At 48.2% G+C, this 18,109-nt stretch overlaps 1 protein-coding gene across 16 annotated transcripts in view; it reads left to right on the forward strand.

Moving 5' to 3' along the window:
- The window catches only part of CACNA1B (calcium voltage-gated channel subunit alpha1 B), a 313,183-nt gene that overhangs the window by 198,578 nt on the left and 96,496 nt on the right, over positions 1-18,109 (forward strand). For all 16 annotated transcript variants that reach the window (XM_072936724.1, XM_072936713.1, XM_072936715.1 and 13 more), the window contains 4 exons: positions 704-835; positions 2,467-2,539; positions 8,115-8,232; positions 14,650-14,717. In XM_072936724.1, the coding sequence (XP_072792825.1) occupies positions 704-835; positions 2,467-2,539; positions 8,115-8,232; positions 14,650-14,717 (391 nt within the window). The remainder of the gene's footprint in view (positions 1-703; positions 836-2,466; positions 2,540-8,114; positions 8,233-14,649; positions 14,718-18,109) is intronic.

The following is an 18,109-nucleotide window of genomic DNA, read 5'->3' on the forward strand; positions in this document are numbered from 1 at the left end:
GGGAATAGGAATAAAAGCTTTTTAATAGGAAAATTAAAAATACAAATGCAATAGGACAAATAAAAGAAAAGAAACCACTGCCAGAGTCAGAGCAGGCCCTGTCCCCTGTGGGTCAGGGAGGTGGCAGCAGTCCCATCCCAGGGTGGCTCAGCCCTCCTGCAGTGCCAGCTGTGCTTCTGCTGGAGCAGGATCCTGCACAAGGGGGGAGTTTTCCTCTGGAGCTCCAGGGCTGGGGGAGATGGGCCTGGGCTCCTCTGGGAATGCAGTGGGGAGAAAGCTGCTCCTCTGGGAATGCAGTGGGAAGAAAGCTGCTCCTCTGGGAATGCAGTGGGCAAAGGCTGCTGTGCTGTTCCCAGGTCAGATTGGATCCAGGTAGGAATGTTTGGCTCCTCCCCTGGGCAGAGCCTCTCCCCATGGATGCTGGAATTTTCTCAGCCATGCAGGGACACTCAGTGGCCATGAACAGAAGATAATTAATAATTAATAGCCCATTAACAGCAGATATCGCCTGGAGGGAGGATTGGCTGTGGGAGATATAAAGAAAACTGCCCATGAACAGAGGAGAACTGCCCCAGCTCTGACAGATGGAATAGAACACACACCCAGCTACACGTGAGACACATAGTAAATAAATTCCTATTAATTTCTCCCCAAAGGCTCTTCCCCACTCATGTTCTACCTTGGCTGCTCTGATCCCCCACAGGTACTGGAATTCCCTGAGGAATCTGGTGGTCTCCTTGCTGAACTCCATGAAATCTATCATCAGTTTGCTTTTCCTGCTGTTCCTCTTCATCGTGGTCTTTGCTCTGCTGGGGATGCAGCTCTTCGGAGGGCAGTAAGTTCGTGATTTTTTTTTTTTTTTTCCTTAAAGTGAGGATTAAATTGTGAGATGGTATTTTTTGTTTGGACTTAGATGTTTATTAGTTTTTATTTATGTTACAGTTTTATAAGTTGCGAGTTCTATAGTACTTTTCTTTAACAAACTAAAAGATTGAGTTGTATCTCTTTTTTACAAGATCTTTTAAGGATAAACGGTCTAATTCAGAAATGACACTTAAATTATTTTTAACTCAATAACAAACTATTTGTGTTTTGTAATGTGGATTTTTTTATTTAATGACACAATACTACTTAAACTTATGAAAAAGGTGAAGAAGAAGGACTCATTTCTGTCTTAAAATTTTCATTTTATATATGAAAGTAATATAATATAATATAATAATATAATATATAATATAATATAATATAATATAATATAATATAATATAATATAATATAATATAATATAATATAATATAATATAATATAATATAATATAATATAATATAATATAATATAATATAATATAATATAATATAATATAATATAATATAATATAATATAATATAATATAATATAATATAATATAATATAATATAATATATAAAACTTTTATATTCTAAAACTTTAACTTTTTTACTTTGTGATATTACACATTTTTATTTAAACTACATACTCACAATCTTAGTTTTATTTTTTAATTTTGGAAGTTTTTTTACGGCTTTATATCAAATGTAGTGTTCTCTTGGGGGTTAGTGTCTATTAGTACAGAAAGTTGAAAATTTTCATAACTAGGGTTCTAACAGGAAGTCTGAGGAATCTTTGTTTTGCCTGGAAGGGTTCACATCCCTGATTTCAGGGCTGGGGACAGGGAAATAATTCCTGTTCTGGTGTTTTCCCTGGAGCTGGGTTCTTTCCTAAGGGAGAATTTCCCCAGTTCCAAGCTCCCCATCATGCCCAGGACACCCAGAGCTGGGCAGGACTGGGAGCAGAACCTTTTGTCCTCCTCTTTCCCTGGAAACCAGAGTGCCATTGTATTTATCCACTATAAAATAGAATATCCAAATATAAAATATAATGGCACTCTGGAATATTTTCCTGGAAAACACAGTTTTGTTGGATCTGATTATTCTCAATAGAAATGCCAGCAGTGGTGAATTTTGCAGTAAGAACCATCACAGTGTTACCATTTCAACTCCAGCCTCACTTCTGAACTGAAATAATGAAATGGTTTTGTTTGGTCTTTTATTTTCCCAGTCAATACCTATTTTATCTTTAAAATAGTAAAAAAGAAATTATCTGCTAAGAGAGTAATTTCAATTTGGGCTTTTACACTTGAGAATGAAAACTACTTGGAATGGCTCATTCTGCAAAATGATTGGAGATTTTTGATTGTTCATTTTAATTGGGGATGAAAATGAATTTCAAAGCATCAGCATTTTCTCTGGGAATGAAATTGAGTTTTTGCTGATGGTTCTGTTAAGCACCTTCTGAGATGTTCCCCAGCAAGCTTGCCTGGGGTGTTACAGCCAGGTGGAACAAATGTTGCTCCCTGATTTGGTTTATGGGGTGTTAAAGGGTGTTCCAGGGCTGCCTGGAGTTTCCTGTCCCTCCCCACTCTGATTTTTATTTCTCCCTTCTCTCCAGGTTCAATTTCCAAGATGAAACTCCAACCACGAATTTTGATACCTTCCCTGCTGCCATCCTCACAGTCTTCCAGGTAAAGCCATTCCTTGTCCTGGGGCAGGGTTAGAATTGGAATTCCTGGGTATTTCTTCCTGTTTAAAGAGGGCAAACAAGTCCCCAAAAACCTGTGGAATTTAGGAAAGGGGGACTCCTTCCCTTTCATATGATTTACTTTGCTGACCAATCCATGCATCACTAAAAATCAAATTAAAAATCAATGCTGTGGTATTAAGGAAAACTAGGACAAAAGATTTATTGCTAGGGGGGGAAATGCTGATAAAACAGATATTTCTGTGCTAAATTAAAATCATTAAATTAAAATGCCCAGGCTGTGCCACATCTGAGTATGCCCTTTGTGTTCTCCAGCCCCTGCCCATGGAGTTGCAGCTCTGGCACATGCAATGCTTGGATTTATAGCCAAATTATGCAGCTGTTTTCTACCTGTCTTTTTTAAAAACAACAATTTTAAACGGTTTAAAATAATTTAAAATAATTAGAAAAGAATGTTTTCAGGTGTTTCCCAGCTCAGGAGAACTGAGGCTGCTCCAGGTGCAGGTGACCCTCACAGATCCAGCATTTCCAGCCTTCTCCTGCACAATGTGGGCTCCCCGTGATCCAAAAATCCCCAGATCTCAGCAAGGTCTGGCTGATGTATTTCAGTGTCACGACCCCAAAAGGAGATAAAAAGGAAGGGAAGGGGGGTGATGATAATTTCTGGGTTAAGACAGAAAAAGGATCTCAAAGAAAACGTGTCCTGGGAGCTCTGCAGGAGCCACTGCCCAGATGTGAGGCAGGTTGGGTGCTCACCTCACAGGATATTGCCCATCACGGGGGATTAAGATTTGCATAAGATTTTCCTGCTGATCAAAGGAAGGGCTCAGAGACAGGTATTGCCAGGGAGCAGCTCCGGATATGAGCCATGGGAAGGTTGGTTTTGGTTTGCTTTGGGACTGGAGCTGCCTGTGGAATACTCAGCTGGAATATTCCCTGTTAGTCCTGAGATAAATATGCTGCAGTGAGGGGTGAAGGAAAGCACGTGGGTTTAAGGTATTTTTCTGGAATGTCAGAGGTTGTTTATCTCTCTGCAAAAGCCCCATAAAACATCTCTTTTTTTTTCCTTGAACTTTTTGTTCCACTCCTAAATAATCCAAAAGCTAAACCCAGCAAAAGCCATCAGCCCTGGATGAACTGTGGTCTCCCAGAGATGCCCTCTGCTCTCCTTCCATCCCACTCCTTCCCTGAACTGCAAACTCCAGCTCGGTGTTTCTTCACTCTGGGGTAGGGATCCCTTCCCAAGATTTTCTTCCATAACCTCAGCCAGGCTGAGCAGAGCAGCATCAGTCAGAGACAGCATTCAGTGTGCTGAATAAATGAAGTTAGATACACCCTGCCCACTCCTGTACCTCTGGAGATTCTCTGTGCAAGAAGCTTCTCAAACAAACCCTTCTGCTCTCTGCTTTAGCCCATTTTTATCCCAGCAGCCCTGGCTGAGTCACTGGACACCCAGGATGGGTTTTGTCCACCTGGCAGCTGGCTGGGCTCAGCCTAAATTCCCTCAGAGGAGCACCAACCTTCATCTCCAGCTCCTGGCTCCCGAGGAAGTCTGTGAGCTGAATGTCCAGCTGTGAATAATCCAAATACACACACAAGCAACATCCATGAGCACAGAGCCTCTGGAAAGCAGAGTTCTGTGTCAGGTACCTGTGCCCTGCTCCCTGATTTCCTCTGGAAATCCTCACAGGCGGCTGGGGGCAGAGCAGAGCAGCAGTGACAGCTGGAAATGAGGAGTGGCAGTGGCAGGATGGGAGCAGAGCTCTGCCTGCCCGTGTCACACAGAACCACTGGGTTGGAAGAGACCTTCCAGATCATCGAGTCCAACCCAGCCCCAACACCTCAGCTAAACCCTGGCGCCCAGTGCCACATCCAGGCTTTGTTAAACACACCCAGGGGTGGTGACTCCACCACCTCCCCGGGCAGCCATTCCACAACTTTATCACCTTTCTGTAAAATACTTTTTCCTGATACCCAACCTAAATTTCCCTTGGCACAGCTTGAGACTGTGTGCTCTGGTTCTGTCAGTGCTGCCTGGAGAAAGAGCCCAACCCCACCTGAGCACAGCCACCTTTCAGGAGCTGTACAGGGTGATAAGGTCACCTCTGAGTCTCCTTTTCTCCAGGCTGAGCACCCCCAGCTCCCTCAGTGGTTCCTCACAGGTTTGTGTTCCCAGCCCCTCTCCAGCCTCGTTGTCTCCTCTGGACAGGCTCCAGATCCTCAACGTCCTCCCCAAACTGAGGGACCAGAGCTGGGCTCAGCACTCGAGGTGAGCCCTCACCAGTGCCAGTGTCGGGCTGTGGGTGGATGTCAGGGCACCCTGGCTGTGGGATGGAGCTGCAGGAATTCAGCCTTCCCTCAGGCATCTCCCTTTCACTGCAGTCCCTGGAAGCAGCACAATCCTGTTCCTGTTCCTCTCCCACCCTTAACCTGCTCATTATTCCATTAACATTTCACAGCAGCTCTTGATAGCTGTTTTATTCCATCCTCTGCTGGCTCCTCAGTGTTAAACAGTGTGATGCACTTCAAATGGTCATTTGGGGCAGCTGAAGGCAGTTTGGAGCCCAGGGAATAACAAAAATAATCAAAATACACGCAGAAACAACACCCATGAGCACAGAGCTTCTGGAGAGCAGAGTTCTGTGTTAGGTACCTGTGCCCTTGCTCAGTCCTCATTGCCTGTGCCTCTCCCTCTGCAGTGCTCTCCTTCCCTCTCCTCAGCAAAAATTCCTTACAGCATCCCTAAAGAGACCTGAGAGAGCAGAAGGAATTTCATTAACTGCTTGAGGACAGAGCCAGCAGATCCTGGATCCTTCAGGCTGCTCCCTAATTACTTAAGTAATTCCTGCAGCTGATGGGTGACAGTGGGAAGGACACCAGCTCCTCTTTCCAGGGCCTCAGGGAGCATCCTCAGCTTCTCCAGGCAGGCTGCTCAGTTTAGATTATTTATCTCTCTGCAAAAGCCCCATAAAATATATCTTTTTTTTCTTTTTTTTTTTTTCTTGAACTTTTTTTTCCACTTCTAAATAATCCAAAAGTTGGATTTTGAATCCAGACCCTGCTGGACTTTGTCATACCTGCAAATCCTGGTCTTCTGCTTGGGAATAGAAAAGTTCCCAATGGTTGCCCTTTTCATGAATATTTGTGTGATCAGAAGTCACTTTATGGCTATTCCCAGAAAGCAGGAACAGCTGTGAATTAATGGAAATTCTATAAATGCACATTTGTGAACAATACTTTGCATAATTGAGTGGAAGGTTTGAAAGCTCAAAGCCCTGTCCATATTCTGTGGTGCAAATCCAGAGTAGCTCCAGCAGTGTTGCGTGTGAATCCTGATTTTGGAATTATTTGAGGTTGAATTGTGCATTTGGGAGAGGAGTTGGTGTCTGCACTGGGTGTCCTTGTGTCTGGACTTGCTCTTGCCCAGTGCTGTCATCAGCATCATCCCTGCAGCCAGAAATTTCCTCTCTCTCAGCAGCTGACAGCCAGGCTGGAGTTTGCAGGCAGGAATTTGCAGGCAGGAATTTACAGACAGGAAGGCAGGAGTTTGCAGGCAGGAATTTGCAGGCAGGAATTTGCAAGCAGGAATTTGCAGGCTGGAATTTTCAGTCATTCCATGCATCCTGTGTGCACATGGAAGTCCATTACTACAGCACACAGGCTTGGGGCTTTTTTTCTTCTTTTTTTTTTTTTTTTTTTTTTTTGTCCTTGTTTTTTGGTTTGGTTTTTTTTTTCACCTCCTGAACCCAAAGACAACTTTCTGTTTAGGAGCTGGATCTTCACATCCCAGTGTTTTAAAGCACTAAAAGTGGTCATTGTTTGACTCTGCCAGGGCAGGCAGAGGATGTGCTGATGTGCCCAGATTTTGGGAAGAAAGGAATGCCAGACAATTCAGACGGGTGCAAAATAAGCATTTAGCATGGCAGGGCTTGTCTTGCAGACTAATTAGTTTTCCTATTATTCCTGCATTTGGTAATTAGCCCTGGGTCGATAATCAGAGGTGCAGCTCTGTGCTTGTCCCTGCCCAAGGACAAGGAGGACCAGAGTCCCCTTCAAGCTGTCCCCTGCTCTGTCCTCACTCACACACAGAGGTCGTTGTTTCTGTTTAGGGATTTTTTGGGGGCTTTGTGGCCCTCTGGGTCAAACCTGGGCAAACTGCAGAGGAGCCCGTGGTGTGCAGCCCCTGCAGTGGTGGTGGTGCCCGGCAGTGATGCCCAGTGATGCACATTCCAGCTGCAGGAAGGCTCTGCCAGCCCCGAGGGGCAGAGGAGGGGTGGCAGGAGGTGACAGAGCTCCTGGGGACAGGGAGTGAGGGCTGGGGGAGCTGAGCAAACCCAGCCCTGCCTGCAGGAAGGGCATGAGAGGGGCTGGTGCTGGCAGAGCTCCCACTCAGGGCACTGCTCTGGCAGCTCAGGGCTTTCTTGGGGCTGTGGGAAGTGCCCTGCACGGGTCTGGTGGGACCTGGGATCTCTGCATGGCTTAGAAAGGGAGAGGGGCAGAAAGAAGGGTCAGGATGTGGATTTTGTTTCCTCTGCCTGTGTGAGAGCCCCTGGTCAAGGTGGGCAGCGGGCAGGTGACCCAGAGGGGCAGGGCAGGGTCACCCAGTCCAACCCCAGCCCCAAAATCCCACCCTGGGCATCCCTGACAGCGCTGGCCAAAGGCTCCTGGAGCTCTGGCAGCCTCGGGGCCGTGCCCATTCCCTGGGCAGCCTGGGCAGTGCCAGCACCTCTGGGGGAAGAACCTTTCCTGCTCTCCAGCCCGAGCTGCCCTGGCCCAGCTCCAGCCGTTCCTGGCTCCTGTCCCTGTCCCAGAGCAGAGCTGGAGCTGCCCCTGGGGAGGAGCTGCAGCCCCCGGGGAGCTCTGCCCTCAGCCTGCCCCAGCTGAACCATCCCAGTGCCCTCAGCTGCTCCTCACGGGCCCCTACAGACCCTGACCCATCCCTGCCCCTCCTTGGACGCTCTCTTACACCTATCGATCTTTTTCTGATATTGAGACACCCAAAACTCTCCAGCACCGGGGGTGAGGCTGCCCCAGCCTAGAGCAGAGCAGGACAATCTCTCCCTCCCCCATGTGGTGATGCTGTGCCTGGTGTCCCCCACGTGCGGCTCATTTCCCCAGGGATGTTCCTTGGTAGCTTTGCTCTGCCTGGCTCCCCCAGAGCTGCCTTTCACCGAATTCACAAAATTCACTGAATCACTGGTTGGAAGAGACCTTCAAGATCATCGGGTCCAACCCAGCCCCAACCCCTCACCTAAACCCTGGCACCCAGTGCCACATCCAGGCTTTGTTAAACACACCCAGGGATGGTGACTCCAGCACCTCCCCGGGCAGCCATTCCACAACTTTATCACTCTTTCCATAAAAAAACTTTTCTTAATATCCAGCTGAAATTTCCCTTGGTGCAGCTTGAGACTGTGTGCTCTGGTTCTTTCAGTTCCTGGAGAAAGAGCCCAACCCACCTGAGCACAGGCACCTTTCAGGAGCTGTACAGGGTGACAATGTCACCCTTCCCTGTGAGTGAAATTGAGTTTCTCTCTGTGCCTCCCTGCTCTGTGCAGATCCTGACGGGGGAGGACTGGAATGCTGTGATGTACCACGGGATAGAGTCGCAGGGCGGCGTCCACTCGGGAATGTTCTCCTCCATCTACTTCATCGTCCTCACCCTCTTCGGTAACTGTATCCTTCCACGGGCACCCTTGGTGGCACAGTCCTACCCATGCTGCCAGAAATGCCCAGTTTTCCCTAAATTCTCACAGCCTCATCCTGTAAAAGCCAAATTGTTGCTGTGGCTTTACTCCTGACAGCACTGAAGGTGAGTTGTCCAACTTGGTGTCGCTTTTCTTACGGCAACGTAAGAATTTTTCATTTAATTTAAAGAAATTTTGTTTTCATTATTGTGTTTTGCCTTGAAAATGTTCTATTAAGAGTTAATTTAGATTGTGGGAGAAATAATTGAGGGCAGGTCAGAGCAGGACCTTGAATATCTTCACAAACAGTTTGTTTTTAGTCAGGGGAGGATTGAGATGGGTTTGGTGGAGGTGAGTAGATGATGGTGGAGATGAGGCTCCATTCTCTTGGTGCCTTTCTCTAGGGCTCCTTAACCATCTGTGCTGTCCCAAATGCTCAGAATTATCTCATCCCCACATAATGCTTAAAATTTAATTCTGGGTCTTGGGTTTCAGATTCTGGGAGCGTTCAGTGCTCCAAGCCCTGGCACATGAAGTGTCTGCTTTGTTCTTCTGAGAGATGGAAATCTCTTGAGGGTAACAAAGAACTGGGAGCTTCCATCCCCCCAGTGTCCCAGGGGAAGGGGTGGTGTGTCCCAGAGGAGGCAGGGACAGTGTGGCACCGGGATGGGATTTGGGAAGGGAGGCTGTATTTTATATTTTATACACAAGCAAGCAGAGCAGCTCCCTGATGGAGCAGCTGGGTGTGAGGAGGAGAGCCAGGAGGGCAGAGGGGCTGTGGTGGCCCTGTCCCTGTGCCAGTGGTGGCTGATGCTCTGTGACAGTGCCAGGGGAGGTTTAGGCTGGACCTTAGGGAGAAGTTCTTCCCACAAAGAGTGGCTGGGCATTGGAAGGGGCTGCCCAGGGAGGTTTGGAGTCCCCATCCCTGGAGTGTTTAAGGGGAAATTGAGTGTGACTCTGGGTGATAAGGCGGTGCCAGGTCTAGGTTGGACTTAGTCTCAAAGGGCTTTTCCAGCCTAGTTAATTCTGAAGTTGTGTGATTCTGTGATTTTGTGATTGATTCTGTGATTTTGTGATTGACTCTGTGATTGTGTGATTGATTCTGTGATTGATTCTGTAATCCTGTGATTCTCTGATTCTGTAACTGATTCTGTGATTGATTCTGTGATTCCATGACTGATTCTGTGATTCTGTGACTTGTTCTGTGATTGATACTGTAATAATGTGATTCTGTGACTGATTCTGTGATTGGTTCTGTGATTGATTTTGTAATTGGTTCTGTGATTGATCCTGTGATTCTGTGACTGATTCTGTGGCTGCAGCCACGAGCTGTGTGGAGCAAGAGGGAGCATCCCTAAAATAGGAAACCTAGGAACTGTGGTAGAGCCAAGGCAGCCCTGACTGCTTTGTTTGTTCTGCAGAGTGGGATGGGAACGTCCCAAAGTGGGATGAGAACTCCCAGTGCTGCTGCTCCACCTGGAGCTCCCGTGAGGATTTCTTGACCTTCTCACTGGTTACAGTCCCATCATTCCCCTTTTCCTGGGGCTCTTGTTTGGGCTGGAGATGTAGGAGAAAGGGAGAGGAGAACTGGGGGAAATACTGGGGCTAAAGACAGAGTTCCTGCAGAAATGGGCGGCTCCAGCTGCAGTGGAGGTGACAGAACGTGCCATCCATGACATCGGTGCCCGTGGGTGGCACAGCAGCGCTCCAGCCCTTTGGCTTGGCTGGAATTCTGTCCTTCAGGATGAGGAGCAGGGACAGGGAAGAGCAGGGCAGGCAGTGGGATCTGTGCCTGTCACACGAGTGTCCCCATGGATTTATCCCGTTCTCAGAGCCGTGGCAGTGATGCTCAGACATCTCCCAGAGCCAGCACGGCCCCTCCAGAAACACCAGGCTCTGCAAAACTGGGTCAGAGGAGAGCAGGGAGGGAGGGAGAGGTCTAAATCCTCTGGGATTGGCGTTTGGAAATGAGATTAAGCTGTAATCAGGCTCGACAGCACAGCTGAGGGAGGGACTTTTCACCTCCGAGCTGCCAAGATGCAGCATTTTTCAGGAATTCATTCCCTTCCTCACCTTTAATCCAGAGGGGACTTCTCCCTGCTCCTTCGGCTTTCATTGCCAGGGAAAGAGCAGGGGATGTTCAAGCGGAGGGGATCTGCTGCCCCTGCCATGGATTTGGGATTTGGAGAGTGGAAACCTTACCCACCTTCTCCCTAAATCCCATGCTGGCAGGTGCAGCTGTCTTGTTCTCCCTTCTGCTGCTGAGGTGATCCAGGGGGGGGTTTCCTGATCCAGGGGGGTTTTCCTGAGTTCCTCCAAACATCTCCAGTGCCTCTTCCTTGCCCTTTGCCCACAGCCCCGTGCTGGTGGCTCCTTGAGCTCCTTGGGACATCCCTGGGGCATTTAGGAAGGAAGGAGGATGTGCCAGGTGGGATTCTTTGATCCTCCCTGAGTTCTGCAGGTTGGGATGAGTTTACAGCAGGTGAGGTTCTGTGAGCACAGAGAGGGAGGGAAGGATTTGCTTTTTCAATGGATCATGGCAAGGAAAAGTTTGTTTTTCTAAGTGGGGAGTGTCTCGTGTTACATTTCCATTTCCAGAGCGTCTGTGTGGAACCAGAAATGGATTAATGAAAGTTTTATGATTAAAGTAACAACAGGATTTGGCCCATATTCCAGGAAATTACACCATGCCTGCGTTCACTGCTATCCACATAATTGATAAATTGAGGCATCTGTTGAGACAATTAAAAAAAAAGGAAAAAAAAACTCGAAGAAAAACTTCATAGGAGCCTGAAAAGAAAAGCAGGAACTGCCTGGAGGATGCTGCCCTTCCCTGGCCCTCAAGTGCCAGGCAGGAGATGGCTCCAGGCACTGCCTCATCCAGGTTACACAGCCTGAGCCAGAGCCTGCAGTTTGGGAGAAATTTGGGGATCCCCCAGCCCTGCAGAGAGGTCTGAGGGACCTTTTTTGGGGCAGAAACACCCAAGTCTGGGAGACTGTGTCTGCTTGGAAATGGATCAGGCCAGGCTGATCTGATAAAAAGAAATGAATTCTGTTTCCAGGGGTTGCCTGTGTTACACGAGCCATTTCCAGCGGGTAGGGAGGCAGTTGTACTGCTGAGACATTTATTCCCTGAGAGGAGGCTTGGAAGTGTTTCCAGCCTGTTGGAAACACCCCAAACACTCAGCACAGCCCAGGGGTGCCCTCAGCCTCCCACCCTCAGAGAAAATGGGGGAATTAATGTCTTTGTAAAGGACAAATCTGGCTCTTTGTGGGAGGGGGATGATTCCAGCACCGTTTTTTCCTGTTCTGTATCCACTGGCTTCACTGGGATCGAGGTGTTCTCAGGCACTCCTTGCTGTCCTGCTGGGATGGAGGAAGGAGCAGGTGATGGGCATCACATTCCAAACCTCCCTCTGGCCTGAGGAATCATCTCCCAAGGGTAAAAAAACAGGAAAAGTGCTGGTTCCTGGCTGGAGAAACCCCAGGGCTCTGTGTCCATGTCCTGCAGGGCTTGGCAGTCAGGGAGGATGGAGAAACATCCCAAAGGATGAATCCAACTCCTGCTGGGGCCAGATCTGATGGGCACCAGGCTCTGGGTGATGCCTTGTGAGGGCTGCCCTGGAACAGAGGCTGCACAGAGCTAAAGAATAAAGCAGGGATTTATTAAAGGATCTCCTCCATGGATCCACCTTGGGCAGCACCAGAGCCCGGCCAGGGCTGCACCCAAATGAACCAAAATGGTCCCAAAATGCACGAGCGCTCCCGGGGGCTCTCCCTGGGATCAGTTCTGCTCCATTGGCACCTTGGAGTTCATTGTCCCATTCCAGCTTTAGCCCAGGCAGTCCCATCCTGCTTGTTTTTCTCTCTCCAGCCCACGGTGTTTGTGCTCCTGGGCTGAGATTTGGATCATTTGTCCTTGGTGCCCAGCTGGAGCAGGAATTGTTTTGTCTCCTGCTCTGTGCAGAGCTCACCATCCCCTCAGATGAAGCTCAGACCCACAGACTAAAGCAGCACAGAATGTGAAAAATAGAAAAGCTAAACCTGAGGCATTATTTCCCCCTTTATATGATCAACAAGACCTTGTTGGGTCTCTATTCTAAATATTTACTAATAATACTTATTTAAAACCAGATAAATATCTAACAACAACAAACAACTATCAATATAAACATCTAATAACAGATAAATATCCAATAGTAAATAAACACCTAATACTGGATAAATATCTAATAACAGTAAATATCTAACAGTAAATGTCTGACTCTCCCTCAGTGGGAATTGGAGATGGGAATGCCTGGTTCTGAAGTCTGGGCTGAATTGTTTGGTAAAACCCTGGAGGAGGGAAGCAGAGGGGCTTTAAGCTGCTGGTTTGGGCCAGCTTTGGTCCCTGCCTGCCTTGGGAAGTTTCCTGATGTGGGACCCGAGGCAGGCTGGAGCTGCAGGGACACTGGGATGGTTCTCTGGGACAGGGAGATCAGCCCTGCAGCCCTCCTGGCTCCTCTGCTCTCAGCAGCTCCCAGGTTCTCCTCCAGAGAGCCACAGGAAGAACTCTGGGTTCCCAAAATCCCACTGCAGGCTGGCAGCATGCTTGGAGCTCATCCCTCACTTGTCCTGCCCTGCCAGCAGGGGTTTCTGCCTTCCCCTCTCACCATCCTCACCCCAGTCCTGCCCTTGCCCTTCCACCCCACAGCTCAAGGCAGGGAACATGGACCTGGCAGGTTTGGGTTGGAGGGGACCTCAGAGATCACCCGTGCCATGGCAGGGACACCTTCCACTGTCCAGGCTGCTCCCAGCCCTGTCCAGCCTGGCCTTGGGCACTGCCAGGGATCCAGGGGCAGCCACAGCTGCTCTGGGCACCTGTGCCAGGGCCTGCCCACCCTCCCAGGGAACAATTCCTAATTCCCAATCTCCCATCCATCCCTGCCCTCTGGCAGTGGGAGCCATTCCCTCTGTCTGTCCCTCCATGCCCTGTCCCCAGTCCCTCTCCAGCTCCCCTGGAGCCTCCTGCAAATACCTGGATTCCCATCTGGAGGAGCAAACACAGCTCTGCAATGAGTGACTCTCCTGTCCCCAGGTGATGTGCAAGAGCCAAATGCATTTTCTGCCTGGGAGAGATGTTGCTGTGGTTTTGCTCTGCTTGCCCTCCTTCCCTGTGCAAAGGTAGCTGATTTATGGCTGCTCTGGGGCTGCTTTGCAGCCACAAGGCTGAAATAACAACAATAACCTCAGCCAAAGCTGAAATCATTAAGTGGAAAAATGGAAGTACAATGAGAATAAATAATTCCAGGCCGGTGTTATGTCTCGGGTGGGATGCAGAGCTCTGCTGAGAGGCCTGGGCTGCCGTGGGCACTGCCCTGGCTTAGCTGGGCTCTGGGCTGGCCTTAGGGGCTGCTTTACGACCAGGGACCTCATAAATTGGGAAAGCTGGACAGGACAGAACACACATCCAATATGATTAATGCAACGTTCTCTGTTTATTCCAGAGAAGATGGCAGTTTATATACACTTCTATATAGTTTACAGTTTACAAAGGCACTCTCATTGGCAAGCAAACATTGTCTTTGTCTTAAGGTGGCCTAAACCTCACACTATAAACCTGTACTACTTCACACCCAGACAGCCCAGTGCTTCCCATCACACCTTAATACAATTTCTAACTGCGCCACAAACTCTGAATTTCCAACTGCATCAGAGTCTGGAAGGCCTCACAAGGCCCAAATCTGAGGCCTAGACTGGAGTAGCTCAAATCTCATTCCAAACATAAATCATTCCCTCTCTCTCTCAGAAATGCTGCAATGCTGTTTTATCAGCAGAGCTCATTATTGGGGCTGGGTGTGCTGCTCTGGGGGAGCTGAGCTTGGCGTGGGCTCAGCATGTCTGGGGTGGCCCCATGGCCACCCTGACTCCAGTGAGATAAGCCAGGATCCTTTCCTCCCAGCAGCAATACCTGACATTCATTTTGCCAGACTCTCCATGACTTTATACAGCTCCGTGTATATAAAAATGTAAATGTTGGCTTGAAATGACCCATTTCCTGCAGCTCTGCTGGTCATCCTTTTAAACAAGAGGGGAAAACGAGGCTGAAATCTGCATTTCTGGGTTGCAGGGTGGAAAAGCAGGGGCTGGGGTGCCTCTGGGAGCAGCAGGAGGTCCCAGCCTGCCCCTCCGATGGGGTGACACCCCTCTGGTCCTGTCCCCTCTCTGGACAGCTGCTGGGGACACAAATGTGTGCCCAGCCCTGCTGGGCTGCAGGGCCAGGTCCGGGCAGGGTGGGTGAGCTGGGAATGGTGGCAAAGCTTCCAGGGATCAATCCATGAAACACCGAGGGGGAAAGAGGGGCAGCAGGAGGGGAATGCTTGCTGCCTGTGCCATGTGAAGCGTTTTTCCTTAGCTGCTCCCAAAGATACTCTCCTGAACGTCTTCTTGGCCATCGCTGTGGACAACCTGGCCAACGCCCAGGAGCTGACCAAGGTAGGTGGGACCTTCCTGTGCCTTCCAAAGCACCCTGAGGTGTCTCCTGGAGCCCTGGGGTGCCTTAAGCAGCTGGAGCAGAGGCTAGGTGGTGTTAAGGGGAATAAAAATGAGATTTATTGAAGGGCCTTCAAAGGCCACACCCTGGCAGTGCCGGAGCCGCCGCTGTGGCTCTGCCCTGATGGCTCCAAGATGGAACCAAAGCGGGCTTGGCACAAGATCTCTCATTTTTATAAATTCTGGTTCATTTGCTCATTGGAGTTCATTGTCCCATTGCAGCTTTAGCCCAGGCAGTCCCATCCTGCTTGTTTTTCTCTCTTCAGCCCACGCTGTTTGTGCTCCTGGGGCTGAGATTTGGATCATTTGTCCTTGGTGCCCAGCTGGAGCAGGAATTGTTTTGTCTCCCTGCTCTATGCAGAGCTCACCATCCACTCAGATGAATCCTAGACTTACACACCAAAGCAGCACAGAATGTGAAAAATAGAAAAGCTGAAACCTGAGGCATCTCCTGCTGCACCTCTGCTGACCAGCTTGCACTGCAGAGAGTTTCATTCCCCTGCAGGTTTCTTTATTTCAGGTTGCAGGGAATATTTTGTATTTGCTTTATCCCAAAGTGGGCATTGCTCATCTCACATTTTCTGTTTCCAAGAGCAGAGGAGAAGCAATTAACAGGTTTTTGGCTGATTGGAAGCTCAGACAGGAGCAAATTCAGGTGTTGTGGTGCTGCTTCTGCCCCTCTGATGAGCAGCTTGCACTGCAGAGAGGTTTATTCCCCTGCAGGTTTCTTTATTTCAGGTTGCAGGGAATATTTTGTATTTCATTTGGTCTCACACTTTGTGTCCCTTACCTTGCTGAGGCTGGTGATGGATTCAAGAATTAAAATTTTCCAATCAGCTCCAGGCAAAACAATTTGCAGAGGCTGTTGTGAGCACTCAGGGGAGATGTTGGGATGTTCCTGCCTCTCCCCAGGTGTAAGAGAGATCAGAGGCAGAAAGCCAGGTCCTGGCAGGAGATGGGAGTGACACTGATGTGACTTTCCTGGATGCAGAGAGCTGAACACAGATTTCTGTTGGAAAATGTTTACATTGGAGCATTCCCAGGGAGAACAGCTCAGCCCCAGGGTTGGGCAGAGAGGATCGTGATTGTTGCCATTGGTATTTGGGTTATTGCACAGTTTTGATTTCTTGGTACACTCTGGTGGATTTATGAGGAGAACTAACTGGGTTTTTGCATGTTTTTAGCTTTTCTCACCCATTCCTCTGCTGCTGCCATCAGCAGCAGTCACAGTGACCTGCTGGGGTGGCTGTGTTTTAGAACTTTCATTTCTTTCCTCCTGCCAGTGGCAGAGTTCTCTGCCCGCGTGCTGAGGCAGCAGCAGGCAAAGATGGTTTTTCATTTTAGGGAAAGGTGCAGCATTCATGGCCCTGGATCCCTGCAAGGCCAGGCTGGATGGAGCTGGAGCAGCCTGGGGTGGTGGAAGGTGTCCTGGGTGGACTTTGAGGTCCTTCCACCCCAAAGCATCCCACGGAATTGTTCAAAAGCCACGGAGATGTGGTGCTCAGGGTTAGTGCTGAGCTCTGGGGTGGGTCTGGCACTGCTGGACTCGATCTTTTCCAACATTTATGGCTTTTGGATCCCCTCTGCAGCTCCACACGTCAGGGACACAGAGATTTCCCCGAGTTTCCCACCCTCCTCCAGCTGCTGAAGATCAAACCAGCCAAAGGTTCCCAGTCCAAAACCACGTCCCTGCTGGAGCTGAGCTGCTCTTTGCCCTCTCCCCTTTCCCTGCAGGACTGGCTCCAGCTCCCAGCTTTTCTCGAGCTGTTTCCCAACATACCCTCCAAATAGCCTGGTGGCTCCTAGGTGAAAAATATTTTTTTATTATTATAAATAATTTTTATTATAAATAATTCCTCATTATTATAAATATATTTTTATTATAAATAATTTTATTATTATTCTAAATTAAATTCTGTAAATTTTTATTATTTTAATTTTGTTCCAATTCTGTGTTCTGCATCCCTCCTCCCTTAAAATGCTGCTCATGGCTGTATTTAATGGCTCTCTGTTGTTTTGGAGCTTTTCATTTTTAAAATATTTTTTTGTAATGGGAGGGTTTTTTTCCCCTTTCAGCAGCACAGCTGTTTCTGTGCTCACAGAAATCTCCAGCCTGGAGGCAAAGATCCTCCCAGAGTTATGGGCATCCCTTGCATGTGCTAAGAGAGGAGATGAGCCCCAGCACAATTCTTGGATAATGAAGCTCATCCTCCTTCTTTCTTAATCCTTTAAGTGCTTTCTTGTGAATATTTCAGCAGCTGACAGGGATGGTTAGAAACCTGACTTTGGGGATGTTTATAAAGTCTAATTAAATATTGATGGATTCAACAGCATTGCCAAATCATAAAGCTTCTCCAAAAACTCTCTTGGGGATTTTTTTTTTAGTTTAATTTTATTTATGATCCACCCCCCTCCAATCCACCCCCCAAAGTCACTGGGGCTTTCTAAAGAAGAGGAAAAAGCTAAAATTCAATTAGACACATACCTGGAGAATGAGGATTTCCTGCTGAGTAAATATGCTCATGCAAGCCCCAAAAATGGCCCAGAGATACAAGGAAGTTCCTCAGGAGTCAGTTGGTCCCAGGAGACTTTCCTGACATTTATTCTGTGGAATTAATTGAGATCAGTGCTGAATTTAATGTGGGAGAACCAGGAGCAATTGAAATTGCCTCTGTTTAGGGAAGACACAAAACTTTCCTGCATCAGGACTGGAACATCTCAACTTTCCCCATTTCTGGGTGCTAATTTGGATTTCTTTATGTGGCATTTTGACCATTTCTGTGCTTTGTGACCTGTAAGAGAAGCTCTTTGAGCTGGGACTAAATTTAACTGCAGCTTGATCATCCTGTGGCTGTTACAGAACTCACCAGTGCTTAGGAATGACTCACTTTTGGGGGAAAAAACCAAAGAACCACCACCTTTGCTTTCAATCTATAAAAAAATCAGCTCCCAGCTCCCTCTCCTGCTCTTCGTCTTCTGGCCTGACTCAAACTCTGCCAACCCAATTTTTAGTCATTCCTGAGAACTGTCCTGAATCCCTTTGGGTTCTCTCACCTTTAGGTTTTTTTTTTTTTTTCAAGATATGGACGGGTTTTTCTTCCTGTTCACTTCCTCAGAGAGGAATCTACAACTTCCCCCAAAATTTGCTTTTCAAGTCTCTCTGCTGATCATCCAGAATGTCTCTGCTGACATCAAGCAGCTCCTGCTTCATCCTCATTAAACTGGAGTGTAAACCCACTGCAGCTGAGCCTTTATTTTCCTAAATATCTTCAAGCAGGAAGTGTTTTCTCATCTCTGTCCACTGCCAGTGATCCCTGAAAAAGCAGGATAAAAGC

The sequence above is a fragment of the Taeniopygia guttata genome, chromosome 17 (assembly GCF_048771995.1).
Source record: "Taeniopygia guttata chromosome 17, bTaeGut7.mat, whole genome shotgun sequence".
NCBI classification, from domain to species: domain Eukaryota; kingdom Metazoa; phylum Chordata; class Aves; order Passeriformes; family Estrildidae; genus Taeniopygia; species Taeniopygia guttata.